The sequence below is a fragment of the Arvicanthis niloticus genome, chromosome 3, assembly GCF_011762505.2.
Source record: "Arvicanthis niloticus isolate mArvNil1 chromosome 3, mArvNil1.pat.X, whole genome shotgun sequence".
Lineage (NCBI taxonomy): Eukaryota > Metazoa > Chordata > Mammalia > Rodentia > Muridae > Arvicanthis > Arvicanthis niloticus.
The window spans coordinates 127,565,825-127,589,051 of record NC_047660.1 but is presented as its reverse complement, the minus strand read 5'-3'; the positions used below and the strand labels follow the sequence as shown (position 1 = coordinate 127,589,051).

At 40.2% G+C, this 23,227-nt stretch overlaps 1 protein-coding gene across 6 annotated transcripts in view; it reads right to left on the bottom strand.

Annotated features, from left to right (window-relative positions):
- Positions 1-23,227, bottom strand: part of Ankrd44 (ankyrin repeat domain 44) — a 297,082-nt gene that overhangs the window by 94,804 nt on the left and 179,051 nt on the right. For 3 of the 6 annotated variants that reach the window (XM_076931903.1, XM_076931904.1, XM_076931906.1), the window contains exons 10-15: positions 17,330-17,444; positions 10,192-10,274; positions 8,973-9,090; positions 6,932-7,000; positions 4,078-4,218; positions 1,692-1,772 (exon numbers count right to left, since the gene is read on the bottom strand). In XM_076931903.1, the coding sequence (XP_076788018.1) occupies positions 1,692-1,772; positions 4,078-4,218; positions 6,932-7,000; positions 8,973-9,090; positions 10,192-10,274; positions 17,330-17,444 (607 nt within the window). The remainder of the gene's footprint in view (positions 1-1,691; positions 1,773-4,077; positions 4,219-6,931; positions 7,001-8,972; positions 9,091-10,191; positions 10,275-17,329; positions 17,445-23,227) is intronic. The other 3 variants (XM_076931905.1, XM_034498926.2, XM_076931907.1) reach the window with 1 other exon arrangement.

Genomic DNA, 23,227 nt, shown 5'->3' with positions numbered 1-23,227 from the left:
AAAAATGAATTTGTAAATACAATCTACTTGCCATCCTCATCTATAAAATGCTCCAAAATAAGCTGAACCCTTGTTAAAGTCCTGCTATCAAGCTGTCTTTGGTCCCTCACACCTTAAAAGGAAGTGCTTTTTTACTTGGGTTATTTACTCAATGTCCGTGGACGGGACCCTGTGCATGACTCATTGCACACTGAATTCGGCTCTTTACAGAAATCATTCGTGAGAAACAGCACGGACACACAACCCCCAGCCTCTGACTGGGCTGCAAAAAAAAAAAAAAAAAAAAAATCATTTGATATGCTGAATTTATAATTTGGAAAATATTAAGAATTTCTCCCAGAGATTTAGTCCAGAACGTAGCTAAACTACATGACAACTGTACAGATACAGCGACAGAAGCACAGTGGAATTTGAATATTCTCCACACAGCTCCTATGGGAAAAAAGAAATCCAGTATTCAACTGGTGAGGCTCATCTTTCCTGCCCCATGGGGCTGACTAGCAGTTCATCCACTTGAGATGCAAAATCAACAGGTCCTTGACTTGGACAGCAGTGTGGTCTCACTTTGCAAGAAGGAGCTCATGGCTGCAGTTTCTGGCCCTCCCTCTACACACTTTGCCCCTTTCCTCCCTATGAGCCTGAGCAGTCACAGGGCAAGCCTGTGACTCAGTGGAGAAAGGGAAGCTTCCTGAGGTAACTTTAAATTCTCTGTTTTTAAACAGCATCCTTTTAAATCTAGGTGTATTAAGGTGAAACCTGGTCATTATGTTTTACTCACAGCAGTGTCTGTTCCTATCCCAGAAATACTCAGATATGTCCTATAACCTGCACCAGGGCTATCCTGTGTCCATAGCATAGACACAGGGACATGAGGAGAGAGCAGAGGGGCAGTATAGAAGCCTTACAACGAGCACAGCACTCGGGCACAGAAACTCATCCCTCTGGCAACTTGAGAAAAAAATAAACACATTCTGGACCATAGCCTGCAGACTCTCAGGGCACCGTATCCCCAGGGTTGGGGGTGAGGCACAAAGTGGACAGACTGATTCACTTGCTTGTTCACTTATTCGATAGTTATTGCACTAGCTGAGTGTCGAGCTCACCACTGGCCACAGATCTCTGCTGTGTTTGTGATTAGACTACAAAGAAGTGCCCATGTGTCAATGCCCCTGAGCAATGGCAAATATTCCAGGCCTTTTCACAGCAACAGTGAAGCCCCTGTCTGAAGCCAGTCAGGGGCAGGTGAGGTGGAATTGGTCAAGGGTAGCATTTAGAAACAGCAGGATGTTATCTGTAAGTCAAGGATCTGAGGAGAATGTCACACCAAGACCTGAAGACTTTTATTTATAGACTCTGATAAATAGTCACCCCCAGGTCATCAAAGTAGACCCTGAGGTCCCAAGTGGAAGCTTAGCATGTCCCCATGGTATCTGATATATGACAGAATCAGATATGATATTTAAGACTGAAGGCAGCTGGCCCGTCCGCAGTGGTATTCAAAGCAAGCATATGATTTTGTAAAGAGTCCCACATACAAAACCAGTAGAACGGATGGATGTGTTAACGGTGAGCCCATATCCCATCCCTTCCTCAGGATTCCCAATGAAACCCCCATTGGTAAGACAGGCATGTGGCAACTGAGAGGGACAAAAGAATATGGCATCCCATTCCTACGCTCGGAAGAAACTTACAGTGCAGCGTCTTTTTCCTTCACTTCCCTGGCTCTTTCAAGTTCTTCAGAATTGTCATGGGCATTTCCTAAGATCATCTTACTGTTCAGCATAGAAGATAGAAAAAAAAATCACAATTAGTTTTTAATTAAAAACTTGATAGTTTTTGCACAATTATATCTCTGTGATTTTATCCCAACCCAAAAGAGATACACTGGTTCTCTCCAAAGCCACCCAGGAAATCTATTTTCTGCCAAGGAATCCAACTGAGAACATCCTAAAACTTCTCCCTATCCATGAGTGATTAAAACCAGAATCAAGTTGCCTACCCCACTATAGGCGTCTTAAAACTTTCCAAGTAAAAAGAAGCAACGTAGCTCAGGCTCCTCCACCCCCTATGAGACCCTGATGCTTTCTGGCCAGCCCAGCATCTCACATCCTCTGGGGGATTCTTGATCTTCATCTCCTAGAATGACTCTTCATTTAAAATTTCCTTTCAAGCTCTTAAAACATGAAGTATACTTGTTCCCTAGCCCCTCCTTCAGTTGATCGTTCCCCAGTGCACAGCATTGCTCAACCTGTGTGGTTATAAGATCCCAAGAATGACATTTTATTAGAAAAATATTTATGGAAACACAAAACGAGGCTGGGCCATGCATGCTCATTTGGGTGCATATGTGTGGGTACACATATATGTGGAGGCCAGAGGTCACCTTTGGGCATCCTTTATGGAGAGCCATCTACCATGCTGCTCATTGTTCTGCAGGTCATTGAGATTCGCTGGTCGGCAAGCTGTCATCATGCCTGGATTGTTTTTTAAGGTTTATTCTTTTATTATTTTTATTTACATGTGTCTGTGTGTCTGTGTGAGTGAATGTCACAAGTGTGAGATACCATCCTGTGAGAGAGATCCCTTAGAACTGGAGTTACATGTGAATGTGGGTCCTCTGAACGAGCAGCAAGCTCTCTTAACTAATAAACCATTTCTCCAATCCAGGAGTCTGAGTACTTGTACGTGGGTTCTGGATATCAAAATCAGATCTCATGTTTGCATGGAAACATTTTACCAACTGAGATACCTCCCCAGCCATGTGTGTGTAGATACATCTATGTATATATAGTTGTTTGTTTAAGACAGAATTTCATGTAGCCCAGGCTGTCCTCAAACTAGCAGAGGATGAACTTGAATTCTTGAGCCCCTTCTTCCCATTTGCAAAATGCCAAGATTCCACATATGTGCTCTTCTGGTTCTTCAAAAATATTTTTTAAACACTAGATCACAACCTACTACTAAGTGAAATCAATTACATTGAAGTTATCAAAATATGATAGAATACATAATGTATCACATACAATAAATGTAAATATGGTTTGTGAGATCTTTTTCTATTTCTCATGTATGAACATGTATGTGAACATGTGCATTAAATCATGATATAAGATTATTTCTTTTTTAAGATTTATTTATTTTATGTGTATTGAATACACTGTTGCTGTCTTCAGACACACCAGAAGAGGGCATCAGATCCCATTACAGATGGTTGTGAGCCACCATGTGGTTGCTGGGAATTGAACTGAGGACCTCTGGAAGAGCAGTCAATGCTCTTAACCATCTCTCCAGCCTAAGATTATTTCTTACTTGGTTCACTATCTTAAATATTGGAAAGGGCTGGTGGTATGGCCCAGTGGGAAGAACATATACTTAGCTTATTTATATGTTAAAATTGAATGTTTAGATGTCATTGTTCTAGAAAAGAAGCCATTACCCCTTACCCAGCATCAAATGCACCACAGGGGACAGCAAAGAATTCAACAGTTGTCATGCAAACTCATCAAAATCTTCCTATGAATTTAAGAACTACATAGGCTGTAGGACCACACAACTGTCTTCCTTACTGAGGGGTTCAGTGTTACAGACTTTCCAAGCCTAGACACCTACACTCCAAACATATTCAGAATAAGACATTCCCCTTCTGCAGCTGCTGAATGAGCATCCTTGCTCAGGTTAGGAAGAACAGCACCTATCTCATCACCAGGGCAGCACTCACTGGAGTCATGCATTGGTGGGTATTTTTTACACAGGACATATATAATAGCAGAAGAAACATTTACGTGATAATGGTGGGAAGTACTGTGTATGTCAAAGAAATTCCAACAGATTTCCAAAGAACTGGAAAGCCCGGGCTTGACAGCTCCACTTGGCATTGAACCCAAGAGCAGAGAAGAAGAAAATTATGCAATCGTGTGTAATAATCAAACCTAGAGACAGAATGGGAAAACCTGGGGTAGGGATAACCCTCCACTCTGAATGAGAGATTCTTCATGTGCAGTTTCTAGGAAGCAGTGTGAAGAAAATATAACATACACGCCCCCAGTTCTACCCAAGATGAAGCACAAACATTTTTACTTTCTATCTATGTCTGACGCAGCAGCATAGTGCAGAGCTGTCCGTCCCCAGTCATCTGTTTCATTAACGTTGGCTCCGGTGGTCACTAATGCTTTAATACAGTGGAAATGGCAATTTGCAGCAGCATAGTGCAAAGGGGTCCTAAAAAACAAACAGTGACAGTTATTATCATTATTACTATTTTACTTTCCTCAGTCTAGGAGATAGACTCATCCCTAACAGAAGTACCAGCCGAAATAGTCTTGCTTCCACTCTCAGTGCGTGGAAGCAGCAGAAAGCAAAGCTGAGATTGCAAAGACATGTGGCTCTGGCAAGGCCAGCCTTAGTGGCACTGTCCTTTCTACTCCTAGTGCCTACCTTGTGTTAGAGCTATGCTATTTCTTGCTCATGGCAAGATGCCCCATGAAGAACCATCCAGACCATCTTCATTAAGACCATCCTTAGAGACTACTGGGGAAAGTATTGGTGGGGTGTATGAGAGGTAGGGGGGATAAGAGAGGGCAATGGAGTGTATAAATATAAAGTATGTACTATATGCATATATAAAAGTGTTACAATGAAATCCATTATTTTGCATTAGAGTATGCTAATGAATTTTTTTTACAGACCATCCTTAACTCTTATAATGCTTCTTCTAGTTTCTGGTTGAGTTTTGTTTTTTTTTTTTTTCCCACGAGATGACGTGGGAGAGACACACAATCGGGAGAGATGGCGGGACTCGAACCGGCGCACCAAGAGACGGCGCGCCCTCTGCAGGCGGGAGCCTTAAGGGCCGAGCCACCGGCGGTTCGCTTCTGGTTGAGTTTTTCAAAGAACCAAACCCCACCTTTGACAATCCCATTCTAAAATCATGAGTCTTTCCCTCATTGGCAAAGGCTAGATTTCTCAGCTTAGAACTGAAGGCTTTCCTGAGCTGTCTCAGTTCCTTCTACAGAGCGTCTCTCATACCTATGCACATTATGAAACCACTAAGGAATGCAAACTGGATGACGAGGGTCCTGGTTCGTGCTCATAGCTCGTCTTCACTCATGTACATGTCTCCCTTCTTTCCCACCAAGCCACATTCACCCTTTCTGTTAGAGAAGCTAGTTCTTTGCGCGAGAAATAGGAAACTATTTATATTACTTACTTTTAGTTTCAATTATTGACAGTTTTTTTTTTTTTCTGGTGTGACTAGCCAATATCCTCAGAATAATAACCAAATCGAACACTAAAATAAAGTAACTTTAGCTCGGGAACTATTTATTCATTTTCAAGTATTTTTTCATTTTGTAGACAATTTTAGGGCTCTTTTACTGGTTGATTTTTCTCTTCAGTCCATTATACATTTTACATATTCAATTGCTTTTAATTAATAGGACTGAAAGTGGCTAGGTACCAGCAGCTCCAACGCAGCTTAAGGACAAAGAGGAAGCTAGATGCAGGGACACTTGCCTGTGACCTCAACACTGGGGAGGCTGAAGCAGAAGAATTGTGAGTTCAAGGCCAGTTTATATTACAGAGTAAGACCCTGTCTCAAAACTATATGCAAGGTCTATGGATGTAACTCAGTAGTAGAGGGCTTGCCTAGCATGTGCAATTCTGTGGCTTTGACTCACAGCAACACACACACACACACACACACACACACACACACACACACACGAAGTGGGGGCAGACAAGAGAAGAAGACAGGAGAAGAGGTGGGAGGAAGAAAGGGAATGGAAAAGAAAAAAATGACAGATTTTGGTTTTAGGAGACTTACAGTCAGATGAGGAAAGATGCCACTAGTAAGGTTATAGAGTATTCAGGGTGGTAGGGGACATAGAGGAGGGACAGTCTCATAAGAATGAGAAGGCAGTTTCACTTTATCTGCTGCTAGGAGTCAATGTCTAAGAGCTAGGGGGCAAATGGTAAGGGCTTAGAAGGAATTGCTAGAGAGAGATAGACACACCTACATAGAGTCATGTGTCACATGTGTATGCATCCATACGGTCATGTATCTCAAGCAGGATGAGTTTTAAGAAGTGTAGCATTAGGTGGTTTTGTCATTTATGAATAAAAACTAGATGGTAAGGCCTAATACGTACTTAAGATATATGGGACCACTGTGGTGTATGTGGTCAAGTATTGAGTGAAAGGTTGTTACTTGGTACATGACTGACTCTGTGTGTGTGTGTGTGTGTGTGTGTGTGTGTGTGTGTGTGTGTCCACGAACCAGCTGGCATCAAGACAGCTTGACTGCACAAGGGGTTATAAAGGTAAAAAGTTTTTGTTCCAGTGGTGGTTTGTGTTTATTTAATATTGCAAATGACTACAAATTTATCTCAAGATGAAATGCCCAATACAGAAAAGAAATTCTGTAGCTCTTTTGACCATATTTTAACTTTTTCATTTTATTTGTGTCTCTGTGTCTGTATCTGTATGTATGTCTCTGTGTCTCTCTGTGTGTATCTGGGGAGTTGGGGAAGTCTCAGAAGGCATCACTAGACTTCTGGAGCTAGAGTTATAGGCAGTTGTGAACTTCAGTCCTCTGCAAGAGCAGCACACTCAACTGCTGAGCTATGTCTCCAGCCCGTATTTCAAATTTGGTGGGCTAAGCTGGTCTCTTCTGCTGTTTTTCTAAAATATATCCAGGTAGGCATTAAAAAAAAAAAAAAAAAAAAAAAAAAGGCTGAAGCTGACAGAGCCCTTAACTTGTATTTCTGTCAGCTTTGTTGGTGTTTCCCTACAAGGAAGGATTGCCTTCTGAGGATGGAGTCACCCCAGTTGTCCCATGGTGACCGACTGGATGATGGTGAGAACAGGACTTCTCCATGGACTGTTCCCTACTCTTTTTTGGGTCCTCAAGGCAGGTCAGGCCCTGAGTACATACCTCCCACATTTGTCCTTTTTGTGAAAATCTGCTCCGCTGCTCTGCAAGAGCTTTATACATTCGACATTGCTAGAAAGACAGGGAGAACATAATTAGTACGGTCAGGGTTAGTTACTAAGATACCTTCAGAAAGAGCTGTTTTCCACAGACTATGGGACGAGATGAAATGAGAGCCTCAGATCCAAAATTCTGCTAGTAAGAAATAACCTGGATGCATCCCAGGAATGCTGCATTGTAAGGACCTACATTTTCTTTCTCAAAACTCATAAATCAGTAACTGCAAGGGCTTCATGGAACGTTTTCAAGCCAGTGACTAAGGAATGTAATGATTGCTACATGATTAAGCCCTCTGGTGATAGCCCCATCGTTTATCCTAAAAATTCTTTTTCGAAACCATCAGGAGTTTATGAAACCACTTCAGCCTCTAATAACTCTGTGTCACCTTTAAACAATGAGGCAAAGTGGCTGAACACTACCTTTTATCCCAGCATAATAAATCCCCACAGTAGCCACTTCAGCTCAATACTCCTTGATGGAAAAGAGACAGCTGCATTCCCCTGTCTCTGTAACCCAGGTGAATAAATGTCCTGGACCAACACTGAGAACGATGTAGCAGATCGGAGCACAGTGATCATTCAAAGAAGCTGTGCCGTTCACAAAAGCAATAAATCACTCACAACGGAGAGGAAAGAACCCACTGAAGTGAATTTCCCTGTTAAAAATTCACATAGCTAATATTCATTCTAATCAGCATTTCAGATATAACGGTGTGTTGCCACTTTCTGGGCAGGCCTCATATTAGGCATAACCATCTATCATCATTCTAAACCTTAAATGCTAAGAAGTGGCCCAGAACATATTGTTTTATTATAATTTAAATAAGAAGAATGATCCTATTAATGAGAAGCCTGAACAGAGCTCTCCCCTTTTCTACATCTGCCCTTCATAGCCTTTCTTCTCAGAGAATGAGATGTAAGAGCCACAAAATACATGAATTTTTAAAAGGCACATATGAATTGGTACAGCACCTATCTCTTACTGAATGGTGGATGGAAAAGGGGCAAAGATATAGGTGGATTCAACCTGTGTGGTTTGTGACTCTCGTTTGGTTTGAGGACTGGGGTTGGGGGAAGGGGCTTCTTTTTAAAAATACAGTAACTTGTGTTCACGTCAGCAAAATACAGTAACTCCATATAAGACTTAGTTTATGACTCCAGAAGTTACCCATGGAAATTAGGGTTTTACCATTTCATGGTTCATTCGCCTCTGATAAATAGGTTATGTCTTTGGTAACACACATGATAAATGGAGAATTCCTTTAGTACTAGGAAACTGATTTAAAAACCAACACCTTCCCAATACAAGGTCATCTAAGAGACACTACATCTGATCAATATGTGGCCATATATCAACAATACATTGATCAGAGCTTTGATCTAGCCATTGATATGCAGGAGAAAAAAGCTGATGAAACTTGTCTTTACTACAAGGGAAAATGCAAGGACTAAATCACTCTTCTATTTTATTTATATTTTATTATTTTATCTTTAGGACTTCCCTGGCTTTTGTTCACCTTTAATCATTCTATAATGTCAAAGCTCACTTTTGTTACTAAATATCTATAAATGAGCATAAATGGATTCAATCCTTTATCCTCTTAATCACCACCTATCAATTGGCAACAAAGAAAGGAAAACTTGAGAACAAAGTTCAAATCCATTTCTTTTGGTAGAAAAGACGCCAAGTAGACATCCATGTTGTATAGCCTGACATGTCACAGCTGGGGGTGCGATGGGGTGTGGGGGGAGGGGGGAGATAAGGACATAAGGCCCATGAGCTACACAGGATGGACTGTTAGATTTTCTTCAGAAGCACAAAATCTGAGTGATGTGGAAATGGAGCTGGTGACACTTGATATTTGGTAGAAGTGATTGTGACCCCATTTACCAAGGAAATTGCCTTTGGTTCACAGGCAATTCATGTCAATTAAGACATATGAAGTCATCAAGCCATGAAATCATCGCCACTCAGAAGTACTCACCCTCCTGCAGCAGCGGCGTGGAGGCATGTTCTTCCAAATGTATCTGGGGTGTCTATTTCAAAGCCTGCAGACAGCACGTGCTCATTACTAAACAAGGACACTATGCTATACTTTTGTCCTAGTTAAACCACAAGAAACACCGCAGAGACAGAAAAATCAGTTAGTAGGAAAACCGGAAGGCAAGCAATTGTAGTCAGAAAGAGGTTGTCATGGAAACGAATGGTAACTGCTCAGGCTTGGCAATTTTATAGGAAGCACCATGAAATCAAGGAGGATTTATATTTTTTTTTGCATTCAGCCCTCGGTGAACCACGACCCCATTTTTCAATCCCAGGATAGAAATTTATGAAACCAATTTGAGATAAGTAGGGCAGTGGACAGGCAGACAGACATGTGAGAAAGATGGAAGGCAGGGGAACAACCCTAAACAGGCAGGACTAGACAGTTCCTTAAGTGCATCCCAACCTTCCCATGGGTTTAAGATGCAGGAAACACTTTCATGCAGGGATTATTTTTAAGCTTGCCAAAAGCAATGAGACCAGAATCCACCATAGGCAGAGTACTTAGAGGAAGAAATATGCCTCTGGGATAGCTAATGAATTAATTCATAAACAGTCTTCACCCTGCAGGCTTCTACCACTTTGGAAAGCCCAGGAACTTCCTAATATATGGAGATTGGCAGAAGCAGGGATAAGAAAGATCAGCAAAGCTCCAAAGCAGGCTGGTTCCAGACAGCTCCGCATTAAAAATATAAAAAAGTAAACCTTCTTAGAAGGGACCTGCCTTGATGATGTTTCTATGCCCATGGAATTGGATGATAACATGATATTTTCTGTGGCTGAAGTGTTAGAAGAGCAGGCCATTTTCTTTTGTTGAAAAGTATTAAATGTTAAGTCACCAATTTAAGCCTTAACGTTTTATTTTTTTTTCTTCTGTGACTTAAAATTCCCAAATGTAAGCTCTGGCCATTACCCACACCCAATTCTGAACCACTAAAAATCGGACAAGACTCTCATTCTAGGTAGCAACATTGGCATCCTAACGGTTTTGACATCAAGGAGTGCTGGGAGCTGCCTCACACAGGCAGGTATGGAACCACTTCACTCTGCCAAGGTACGGCAACGGCCGTACACAGCCAGCCACTGAGACCAGACACCTAAAGCCATTTGGCTCACGGACAGGACACATCAGGCCTGATCGCTGGCACAGATTCACTTACCAGATGATAACAACTTCCTGCAGCAGTCAGAGTGAGCATTTAGAGCAGCTAAATGTAGGGGAAACATGCTATGGATTCCACACCTAAGGAGAACAACAACCGTTCACGTAAAAGATCCCAAGAACAAGTACCCCATTCGAAAGCCCTCTATTGAAAATTCCCGTAAGGATCCCGGAAGTCATTTTGTCACTTTCCCATTCAATAAATAATTACACAACTATTTTCTACCTTAAAATAAGATGCCCTTGGTTCTAAACCAATTAAAAGCCCATAACGATATGGATGTGTGCATATGTTTATATGTACATACAGTACATAGGATTGTGGACATATGTATGTATACACACGTTTTTGAAAAAAAACAACCTGTTTCACATGAAGAATTAAGTATGACCCTATTGTTTCTTTCAGCTTAGTTGCTGAAAATCTCATTTGTTCATTCATTCATTCATTCATTCATTCAATTATTCTCTAAATCATTTGTCTCTCTGTTCAACACTGTGAGCCTAAGATACTATGCTTACTGTCATAGCTAATAATGCTGAGTAAGGTAACTCTCAAGTGGGGGAAAGCAACCTATTTTATTCCTTGATTCAATAAATATTCACTATCGATCTAATATGTGTCCATGCTCTTTTAAGAGCGAATAGTGGTTGTATTATTAAGAATAAAATATTGATAAAAGTAACTGTTTACCTTTCGCAAGGCAAAAGTTCATCTTCCTAATGAACTATGCTGATGTACGTCAACCCACATCACTATACCAGCCGCAAAATGCAGGAGCAATAAACATCACTGAGCACAGGGTTCAGAAACCTAGCATGCTTCCCCTAAAAGTTATTGCAAAAAGAAATCAAGAAAAGTATTTATTCCTGACATAGGAGCCCCTCCACAGGATGATCCTGGAAAGGCAGGCAGTTCCTGCCTTTAGTTAGTGCTCCCCTGAGCATCCCTCTCCATCTCTCTTTGCACAAGGACCCAAAGCCATAGGCTGTACTTGCTTCATAACCAACAGTTTTCTCTGCAGCTGCTATGTATCCATAAACATTTCATGCAGCAACTCATTTTAACCAAATAATACATTTTAGATTTGTAAGTCCTTCTGCACAAGCCCTGCAGCACTAACTACCCAGGTGTATTCTCAGATATCATGCTTCATAAAGAAATCATAGATTTGAATTTGTTAAGCTTTGGTTATAAATAATTTATTTTCTATCCCAAGTTATTACTTGGTATGTGTGTGAATGTGCGAAAGTAAACACATCACCACAGATAATTCAGTTTTCGGTGTTTTGCAAAAGGCCAAGCGTCATGAGCAAGCCTCTTTCTTTTTCCATGTTGGCCTCTGTTGGTGTTTTCCTCCATTTTCTGTTAGTTTTCCTTTCCATATATGGAGATTTCCAGACCAGTGTATGCAAAAGCTGGCATCCATAAAGAGATGTAACTTTCCAGTCTTCCAGGCAACATCATGTGCAGGAGAGCTGCTTGTAATCACCTCTCCCATCATTTATCCACCCCCATTACAGGATTCTAAAAGGCAGCGGCATCAGTGATGATCTGGATGCCCATGGAAAGGAGTCAAAGCACGGGAGGAAAGCTTCTTATTTATGTGGCTTTTTATATTGTTCCTACTTGGTTTAATAAAACATACTAATTTTTTTAAGTATGATATATTCTAAATCTAACTAAAGGAAACTTAGAAGCTAATGTTATTATCATACAAAAATAATGACTTGTTTGGGGGAGGTTAAGCAAAAATAAATGATTAAAAATATTCCTGGACTTTTGAAAGAGGATATGAAGAATGTACATAAGTTTTTAAATGTATAGATTATTTTCTATGACATTTTTAAGTTTCTAAAGGAATGTGTCTGAGTCAAGACTGCATCTCTTATGATGCCTTGAATGAACCCCATTTTTACATATATGCATTCACATATACATACATACATGTAGAGATATACAACATATTTTATAAAGACAAATAATAGATATGTATATACACAAAATGATCAACATATTTATAAAGAGGTAGTATATACACACATACATGTTTATATACATAGCATATATTTTATAATTATATGTGTATATAATACATATATACATGTATGTATATAAACAATATATTTTATGAAAAATATATTTTATACAGAACACAGCAAGCATGAATTAGAGAAATAACAATAGCATCTATAAGAAACTAGATAAAAACAGAAAACAATAGTGTAACAATTGCATAGTATACTCTATAACCTATTAACAATACTTTTGATCAATCTTTCCACTTTCAGTAATTCATCACAATCTACATTAACTAATTATTTCCTTTGTCACTGCTACTTAGAAAGATAAAAAAGATAAAACTACTCTGCTTTGGACTTTCTTGCAAAAATTCTGTTGGTTACATTATATCTGATTCTGCACTTAGTAAGTAGTCATTTCAGTGCAGGTTTGATGGTATCAGTATGGGTGACATCATTATTGGCATTTGAACTTGAATATGACACTGATTCATAAGTCCAACTATATATCAAGGATGAATGGCAGAATTCAGAGTCTCTGAATAACATAGAAGGATTTTAACATTTGAGAAAAACTTTATTATATAATAAGACTGCTAGTAGAGGAACAATTTTGAAATCTTTAGTAGAAAAATCTGGGCATGGTTGTCATAGATAAGTGAGAAGCCTCGGTCTTAACTTCAGGCACACATTGAAGAGCATTGGGACTAAAAATGCCAAATCACCCTAAAGTTAACAATGTATAAGTTACAGAAAAGAGGAGACCAATTCCAGTTAAATTGCTGCATTTATTTGGCAAGTCATAAAATTAATGGAAGCCATTTGTATTTAGCTATTTCTAATTTAGCAGTTAGCTGGCAGCTCCAACTCAGCTATTCCAGAATAAATGAGGTCTGAAAGATGCTCCTGTGCTGTGCTATCAGAGGTGAAGGGGCTTTTGTACTAGAAGAATAGTGGGGTCTTTTTAATTTTCTCTTGTATCAGGGGACATGTTTTCTCCTTCCTATACCTAATGTACTGTAGAACTTCTCTTAACCCTCTGCAGTAAAGAACACTGTGTTTAAGGAGACAGAATCTGAAGCTCTGGGTCCTGACTTTGCTATTTTCTAACTACTTAGTGATTGGCAAGTATATAATGGCTCCATCATCTGGAACTTACAGAAAATTACAGTGTCTACATCACAGGGTAATTAGGACTTGCTGGGCTAAAGCGCACAAGACATGAAACAAAGACACATTTCTTAACTTAGAATGGAATCATTTTATAATTTTTTAACCTGAATTGTTCTCAATTTTTTAAAAAATAAAAAAAAAAAAACTTTTAAGGAATGTTATCTGTTACACTAGCTATTATCGCAGGCATTTGTGTATAGCTGATAATACTAAAACTGGTTCCTGCATTTGCAGCCAGCAAATGCCATTAGTGGTTTGAGTAGCCCAAAAACTCTAACATGGCTACCAAGGTTTCCTCTTGAGCCATCATTGCTCAATCTACAGAGATTCCAGATTCTCAGTGAACATCTTTGCACTCCTGATAGCCGAGCTCATCCTGTCCCCTCAGCATATCCAGGCCCCTGTGTCTGACACGTCATCTTTCCTGCTGCTTCTTGTAATGTTTCCTAAACTTGTTACCTCAACTCTTGAGGGTCACTGCAAATATCTTTGGGATCTAAAAATTCTTCTGAAAGAATTTTTTCCTTTTAATAATAATCTAAAAACTAGAATTAAAACATAATTGGATTCGTCTGAATGACAAATTTTTCATCTTGTTTATGCCAAACCTCCATGCTGGCATTGGCACTTCAGATTACCTTTATTTGTATAGCATAGTTTGATCATAGGTTGTCATAGGCCAATGGGAATGACATAGTTAGCTCTATTAGACATAAGCTGTATCTCAGCCTAGGGAGGGATGAGGATACTGGGATCTTTGCATGAACAAAAGATGACATAATGAGTTAGAATAAGGGCCACTGTGCTGGGCACTGAGCCCATTGCCCTACCACATTGCTTAGACCACTGCAAGGCCTTCCATCTTGGAATACACACTGAACCCTCAAGGGCCAACAGCTCAGCCACCACAATTCCACAGAGATGGTGGTTTGGCATTGCACAGCCTGAGTCACTACCGCACGAGTTATCCAACTGGCAAAGGACTACATGTTAGTATACTGGATCTCCAGACCCAAATGGCCAAGGACAGGGTGTCAGTTTCTACTCCTCACAGACTCTGTGAGCTTGTATGATGAGCTAACCACAGAGCACTTACCCTGTGAAAATTCTGATGGTTACTTGTAACCTTTAGAGTGGTGCCTAGCCTAGGTAAGCACTTACGGGTGTTCGCTACTATACTGCTGTTAAATTGAGCACTGTACATGAATGTTATTGTCTATGTGCAGACATTTTTACAGTTTTTAAAACATTCACTGATATGGTAACGTCAAAAGTCCAAGAAGTTGTAGCTGGGCTAATGCTTATTATTCAACCAATAATAATGAAAATAAGTTTGTACTGAGGAACTGAAATTCTCTCACCACCATGACCTAATGAATGTATGCTCATCTCAGTCTTGGTTGATACCAGCTTCTTCCCAGAAGCCAGTCCTGGCCTTATAAGACAGGATTCTATGTCCAATGTGTGTTCTTATATCCCAATGGCAGTGTTAATTGCTCTGGTCACATACTTAGCATGTGGGATAATCATTGTTTATGTAATCTGTCCCCAAATAGATTATATATTTCTTGAGAGCAGAAGCCTATATAAGCCCAGAGCTGGCTCAGTGGGTGACAAGAGGCAGGCAACAATGGAGTGCCACAGTTGGTTATCTAAGTAACCATGGGAACTAGGATTCTGCTGTGATGGCTGCAGAAAGAACTCACGGCATAATCAGTGAGATAGAGGGACTGGCTAAAAGTAGAGTCCCTTTTATCTTGAGAGACACACACAGCTAACTGTTAGCCAGTGCTTCCCTCCTCTTCAGGTCCTCGGCCTCATTCTTAACCTATGACCTCATCTTTTCTACCCAGGACACTTGGAAGAGGCTGTCAAGTGTTCAGTCTGGATGGTCTCCAGTCTGTCTGGATGGCTATCAGAAGATCTTTCTTCCTCACAAATGGGACTGTTAGACACAACCCATCCTATACCCATTTATCATTCCTTAACAGCTTCTGAATGCCTCCAGATAGAATCCAATTCCTTGGCAGGACATATAAGATCCTTCTAGATTCTTCTTCCTCCATTCCTCCCTCATTTCTCCCAATCCCTGCACACATTGTCAGGCCACCCAGCCCTGGGGCTTTCTTCAACAGGGTCATATGCTTGTGTTCTTGCAGAGGGGGGGCTACTCTTCATGAAAGGTCTTTGTTTATGCCTCTCTTTCGGCCCCTAACTCTGTTGAACTGTCTATCCAATTTTTCTTCTGCTGGAATGCCAGGTCTTCTGGGAATGCTGAAGAGTAAGTTTCCCCAACTCTTAAAAGCCAGCTGCCAAGCTCCAGAGTAACAAGAATAAACTGCAACCATTTGCTCCTATGTGACTTCCACCATGATCAAGCCAGCACCCAGGTGGTCAGTAGAATCTAGTTCAACACAATTAATGAAGGTGAACCACTGTAACTACAAAGCTATGTGTTCCTTAAAATTCACTTCAAAACATCTGACCCTTGGTGAATTTGATAAAGAACGCACCAGGGCTACCATGAACCATCTTAATTTTGATTTACTCTTTGGCAAGATTTTCAATTATATTACACACATTTGACAAGCACAGAATTCCTAATATATGTTTTCCCTCCTAAAAATTCAGTTATGGCTACCCACAGCCTCTGTGTTCAAGGCTAACCTCTGCATTTAAGCATTTAAGGTACTCTCGAATTTGTCTCTGTTACATATTATTAGGTAATCAAATAATAGTTAACATTTATTGATAGCTTACCGTGTGTGGGGTACTGTTCACAGAGCTTTTCAAAAAGATCATCATTTTAATAAAGTTTCCTGGTGTATTTAAATAGCTTGTGCTCATTCAGATCTTACCAGAGAGCTCTCCTGGTAATGAAGTCATTTAATCTTCCTAACAAACTCATAGATAGGTACCATTATTACTTCTATTTTTCAAAGCACAGAAGGATTGAGCAACAGGCTCAAAAACACACAGTTTCAAAGTGAAATAAGCAGAGATGGAGCCCAGACTAGCCCAGCAAACCTGGGTTTCCAAGCTCCACACAGTGCCGCTGGGTAGACTGTGCCTCCCCAGAGTCTCTATGGTCAATGGTAGAGGCAAAGCCCCCACAGGGGTATAACTGTCCATCTCTGCTGCTCTCCTCCTCTTCCTGTGATCAACTGTCATCCTCTGCTCTGACCTCCTCCAGCCCCTTTGCCCACTCCTCACACACATCTACACCCCCACTCAACCTAACCCCCATACCATACCCCCAGGTCTGCCCAAGTCTCATCTCCTTGAAGCCTTTTCAAAAACCTCCACCACCACCTTTGAGTTTTCTCTTTCTTGTCAACTTTGACAACATAGACACCAAGCATTTTGCCGCAGAAGGTGTTTCCTTTAGAATTCTGATTTACTGTCTTTGATGGGTCTTCGTCATTAGGGAGACTTGAGACCAACAAAATTATGAGTCTCCCTCATGAGCCCCCCTAAGAACTCAGCCCCACACCCAGAGAGATAATTTTGACATTTGTGTGGAATTAACACCCTCACACTTCTCATGTGGCAGATGGACTCGACTGTACACTATAACTCTATGTTTAAAACTGAGCAAAAACTCTGAGTAAATTTGAATTTGCCTGGTCATCTTTCCTCTTGGACAGTGGATGCTGAAACAACAAAGAGACACTAGAAAGCAAAGCTAAAAGAAGAAGTCCAACATTTCCTCAGAGAAATGCAGCAGAATACACCTGGTTCTACACAGCTGAAACCAACTGGTGCCTCCTGGGCTGTGTCATTAAAGTGCCTTCCTTGTTTTCAGATATAATCTGTGCTTAGCATAATGGCGCAGATCCACCATACCCTGGATAAATGGGCACCCTGCGCTGTGTGACAGCCTCCCTTGCCAGCGCTCCCACACGTGGCAGATAGGCCTCTGCATTTTCCCAGTGACCTACTTGGCTGTGTCGGCTCCACTAGTTATCAGGGTGTTAATCAGAAGCTCGTGACCATATCTTGCAGCCACATGGAGAGGCGTGTTGCCATCCTTATCCACACAGTCGATTTCACCTCCTGAAAGAGATTTTAACACAGCATCAAGCAGGGCTTCGGGCCGATTTGGGTACCACATCCTGCCAGCCACCTGGGAACACCAACTATTGATTTCCTTCCTTTTTACCCAGGGTGCATCTCCGCTCTACAGTATAAAAAATGACAGCTACGGAGATGACTCACTATCTGAAACTGTAGCAGTGCCATGTCTGCAGAAAGAGAAGCCTATTAGAAATGCTTCTGAAAAATCTATTTTGCCTCAAGAACCTAAAACCTTCTGGCTCTAACTGAACAATACAATCAAATTCCATAAAATACAACTCGGGAGACTTATGAAAATACCTCACACAAACCAAATGAGACAGAGCAGCCAGGGAAAGATTTGTGTAGTGGAGTGACCTAACTTAAAACATGAATGAATAAAATGAGAGAAAGCATGAGTTAAAAGCCAAAGATGACAGTATTTATTAAAAGTATCTCTGTAGTGACTTGTAATCCTTTCTTTCATATTAACATTTTCATTTTCTCATTTTGTTTTGCAGTGTTTTCTCCGACTTTTTATTTCGCGCTTCCCTTTCTGTGTTTGTGCAGATACAATGGGTCTAGCTAGTTATTGGAAGGATTGTTTAAAATAGATTAGATATTGTGGCATTTTACCTGTATATGTGTTTCCCTTAAGAGCGAAATATTCTCAAACAAAAATGCATCTCCTCTTACCAAAGAAAATGAACATTGTTATACTTTTGTGTAATATACAATGCGATGGCACTTTCTTCAATCGCCTTCCAAATGGGATTTGTAGGATGTTGCCCTTTTTAAGTCTGGACTCTGAGGACTCTTGACAGCCTCTCTTTCATATCTTACTCTGCATTTTGTTTATTTAAAACCCCTCATGCCATTAATATCTTTGGAAACTAAGCAAAGCTTTGGAGGACATCCTAAGTCTATTCCTTGTCTGATGGTTTCCTCATTAGAATCCCACTAATCCAGTGGGCAAGGATACTCCAGGGCAGATGGGGGCTTCCCATGGCACTTCCCCAGTACACATGCTGGCTGCATTGTTCTGATGCTGGAGGTGTGGTGCAGTATTATATGCAACAGGCACAGGGCTTCAGGGTGAAACAATGATGCTACTGACCAGTGGTTGTGTAACACTTGTCAACATTTGTGTAACACTTGCAATCTCAGCACCAGTGAGTGCACTTAATGGTACTGAACTATTCATTCTTTTTAAATTCATTTATGTTTAACTTACATGCATTGGTATTTTGCCTGCATGTGTGTAAGTGAGGGTATTGGACAACCTAGAACTGGAGTTACAGATAGTGGTGAGCTGCCATGTGGGTGCTGGGAGTTGAACCTGGGTCCTCTGGAAGAGCAGCCAGTGTTTTTAACCACTGAGCCATTCTCTCCAGCCCCAAACTATTAATTCTTTAGAAATAGCTATAATGGGAATGTTTCTGTTTTACATATTTTATTTATGATGGCACCTGCCATCATGTCCTATAAGCTGTGTGAATATGTAATTTAACATGCCATTTTTTAAACAAAACTTTCCCATAATGATTTCCCTCATACAGGGAGTACTTTATGCACAAGCTATCTGAGTACTGTGTACTTGCACTAGTGCCTTGATATATAGTTGGTACATTTGATTCTGTTGTAAATTTTTAACTGGATTCAGTTTAATGTGTTTTATTTGTATTAAAATATTTATACTTCACAAATCAAAATTATGTATTTTTAAAAGCCTCATGCTTAGGACCTATGCTCAGTTGGCATAGTGGCTGCATCCAAATATGAGGATCGAAATTGGTTCCCAGAACCTATGTAAAAACTGGGCACTGCGGCGTCCACTTGCAATCCCAGCACTTGTGAGGCAGACAAGGCTCACTGGCCAGTAGCTGAGCCTAATTAGCGAGCTCCAACTCCCAGTGAGAGACCCTGCCTCAAAAACTCAAGGTAGACGGCTTCTGAAGACTGACACCCATGGGTGACCTGTGGCCTCCATGTTAGTATGTTTGAGTCTGCTTGTGCTGTGTGCATGCCTGTGTGCTTATGTCTGTGGTTGTGTATACACACACATACACACACACACACACACACACACACTCCCCTTCCCATTCCCCCATTTCATCCTCATAGACTTACTATAGTAGCCCTTTTCATTAGTTTTAGCATATGCTTCATGTGTTTCTCTGATAGTGTCTTTGATGACTACACCCTGGAACTCTAGTTGAGTGGTCACTTCTTGAGGACAGCCTTAATATTATGCAATTGTGTTTTTCCTCCTGCCTGGATGACCTAGTCTAGCAAACTCATATCCTATGGATTGGATTATAAGCAACATTTTGCTATTATCAGGAACACTTGAAGTGGAGACTGACTCTCTCTCTCTCTCTCTCTCTCTCTCTCTCTCTCTCTCTCGTGTGTATGTATACTATTTGTATTTGTTAAGCAAATGGACGTGTGGTTTCGTTGGGTTTTGCCAACTCTCCTTCTGTAGGTGCTGTGTAACTTGCACGCTAACCAGCACTGTGTGCCTCTTCTCCAGACTCAAGCTTTTGAATATCAGCCATCTGATGACTCAGAACCAGCATCAGTGGGATTTGCATTTGCATTTATCTTATTATGAAGGAAGTGGAGCATCATCTTCTGTATCAAGGGACATTTGTTTATCTTATCTGAAAGCATTTTTCATGACTTTTGCCCATTGTTCTAAATTTGTGTGTCTATCTGTGGGCTTTTATTCACTGATTTTCAAAGGCTGTAAAGACTTGGGGGGGGGGGGATTATGTATTTACCAGTAACACATGCTACAAATGATTTTTGTGTAGTCTTCCTTTGTCTTCATCTTTGTTTATGGTGTTTTCATTCAGTTAAAAAATAACAAACCTTTTCCTTTATTGAATTTGTGTTGCAAGTAGAAATGCTTTTTTCACAGTCTGGTAGCAAAGAAATTAACCCATTGTTTACTGCACTGGAAGCATCTGTTAGGTTGACATGGCTGACCCATTTGAAGTTTATTTTAATGACTGTGATATAAGTTGTCTGACTAAATAAATGTTCCCCAAGGGCCCAAAAGAATTTGTCTGAGGAAAAGGCTCAAACAATTCATAAGGACAGAAAGTAGATTAGTGGTTTCCAGGATCTGGGGAGGGAGACTGGAGAATGAATAATAATGAGGAGGAGGTTCATTCCAGGAATGAAAGAATGTTCTCAAGTTACATGTAGTGATAGTTGTGTAACCTTGAGAAAACACTCAAATTCACTGAATTGCATATAATCTCAATCTCAACTTGAAAAGTAAAGCCTACTGGACACAGTTGCTCAGGCCTGTAATCTCAGGACTCAGAACATTGTGGCAGACGAGTGGTGAGTTCAAGACTGTCCTGGGCTACATAGTGAGTTTTAGCGTATCCTCAGCTACATAGTATGACCTCATTACACACACACACACACACACAGAGAGAGAGAGAGAGAGAGAGAGAGAGAGAGAGAGAGAGAGAGAGAGAGAGAGAGAATAAAATGAAAACTTAGAGGCCAGAAGAAAGATACAGGAGATGAAAGGGTGAAGCCAAGCAGGGAGAATGAATCACGATGGGTGGTCATGGTCATGTAAACAAATATCCTCATTAGCCTCACTTAAAAATAGAAATATCCAGTATATTAGAGCAGGATGAGTCATTCTGAGGTTAGCTTTTGGTTATCCTGTTCAGAAATAAATCTCTGTATCATTATAGAAATCTGTACATTATTGAGCTATCGGACCATGCTCAGAGATAACAGGTACAGAGTATATCTCAGTGAAAGACTATGCTTGACCAAATAGTTACCTCACTCACCAGTACTGCAAAATTGAAAACCAAAAATCACCAGTCAACAAAGTCCCATCACCTTTGACCTTATTTTCATTATTAAGTATATCAATATATTCATTTTTCACAAGATATACTGATATTAGTATATCTAGCATACACACCTAGGCACATGCACACTGTATTTGCCAAAATAAGAAATGTTAATATATGAATTAATGAATGACTTTGATCAAGTTATAAAGATATATTTTGTTCTAAACAATGGATTATTGATAAAGACAATCAAAAAATAAAGAAAATACAAAAAAGAGAAAAGAAATTATTCATAATTGTACCAATTATAAGATAGTATTAGTGTTCTTTTCTTGCATTTTTGTGAGTGTTCGTGTATATATATGTATGTGCGTGTTCACGTGTGTGCATCTGAACATAACTATGTGCATGTGTGTGTGCATCTATGCATGTGCATTTACATGTGTGTGCATGTGTGGATCATGTGTAGAATTTTCCATGGCTGAACTCATGTAGTGTAGAAATATTTGCATCTTGCATTCTCCCTTAATGCTGCATTACAAATACTTCCATGTGTCATTTTTTTCACTAACTATAAGTGGCTATATAATACCTGTAATTTGTAGCACTTACTCAACAAGTCCCAAGTCACTAGACATTAAAGGCTCTTCCCAGATCTTTGCTATTAAGGAAAACAGAAGAATAAACATCTTTCTGGAGAGCCCTCACTCTGCTTCTCACTTCCTCCGCAGCACTGTTAGACACAGCACTGCTGGATCAAAAGTCGGGACCTATGAAAGACTCTGGGTAAGCTGTAGAAAAACAGCTTCTGAGAAAGGCTGTGCTGGTTTACCTCCCTGTGAAGTGCTCTCAAATATTACCTCAGAGTCTTCCTGGCCGGGCTCCAATGTCTTGTGAAAAAAATATTACCACACCCCCAAACATCTGCACATCTTTCCATTCCAACGAGCCAATGAATCCTACCTTGGTTCATCCCAACCAAAATATCACCAAGGTTGTTTTTACAGGAAGTAATTTTTTTTACAAGATAAGTATATTTTAAAAATATGGCGGTTGATAACAATCTTTGCAATAAAATACTAAAAAGTGTGCGGCCCTTGTGAAGGAGGCAAAAGCATCAAAAACTGTGCTCATCACAGAAATATCTGAGGGACTTCCCTCTGTCTAAGAGACTTGTGTGTCTAAATCTTTACTTGAAGAATCAATTTGCTGCTGACAGGTCTGTGCATATGCGGCTGACAACACTGTTTACAAAAGTTACACCCCTTGCCTTTGACCAGAGAACTATCAAAGGCTGCCTGAACCCAGCTTTGCTCTCTACTAAACTCTGTGTCTCTGCTGTGGTATTCATTTTTAAAATGAATTATTCAAACAAACACACTATGATCATTCCCATAAACATAATAATTATGTATCTCTCTATAGAATATATATATACATATGTGTGCGTATATATATTTTCTAAAACTTTTATAAAATTGTCAATCTGATAGGGAGATCTTTCAGTGATTTCATTTTGGTTTGCAGTAAATGTACAGTTATTTTCTAGTAATAAAAATGATAAAGTTAATTTAATTACTGTAATCATCTAGGGACTAGAGAGATTTCTCACTGTGGCCTGATTTTCGAGGGTTTCATTTAAGTCATTTTTATGACCTAATAGTATTTAGGGCAGCCATTTGGTCCCCACTATTACCCAGCATAGTTCAGGGTATAGAGATCCGTCTAAGGACCTGAGCTGTCTAAAACGGTCAGCCATGGAACTGGGCTAGGGAAATGGGGAAGGAGATGCATAGACTTTAGAGAAGACTTTGTTCTGGACACCACTACACACCACACATGCTTCTGAGCTGAGAGCCATCGAAGATTTCTGCAGGCCAGCTCAAGCCCAGGTTTACCACCCTCAAATATGTCAAAAATTTAGAAGAGAAAGAAGATGATGCAAGCGTC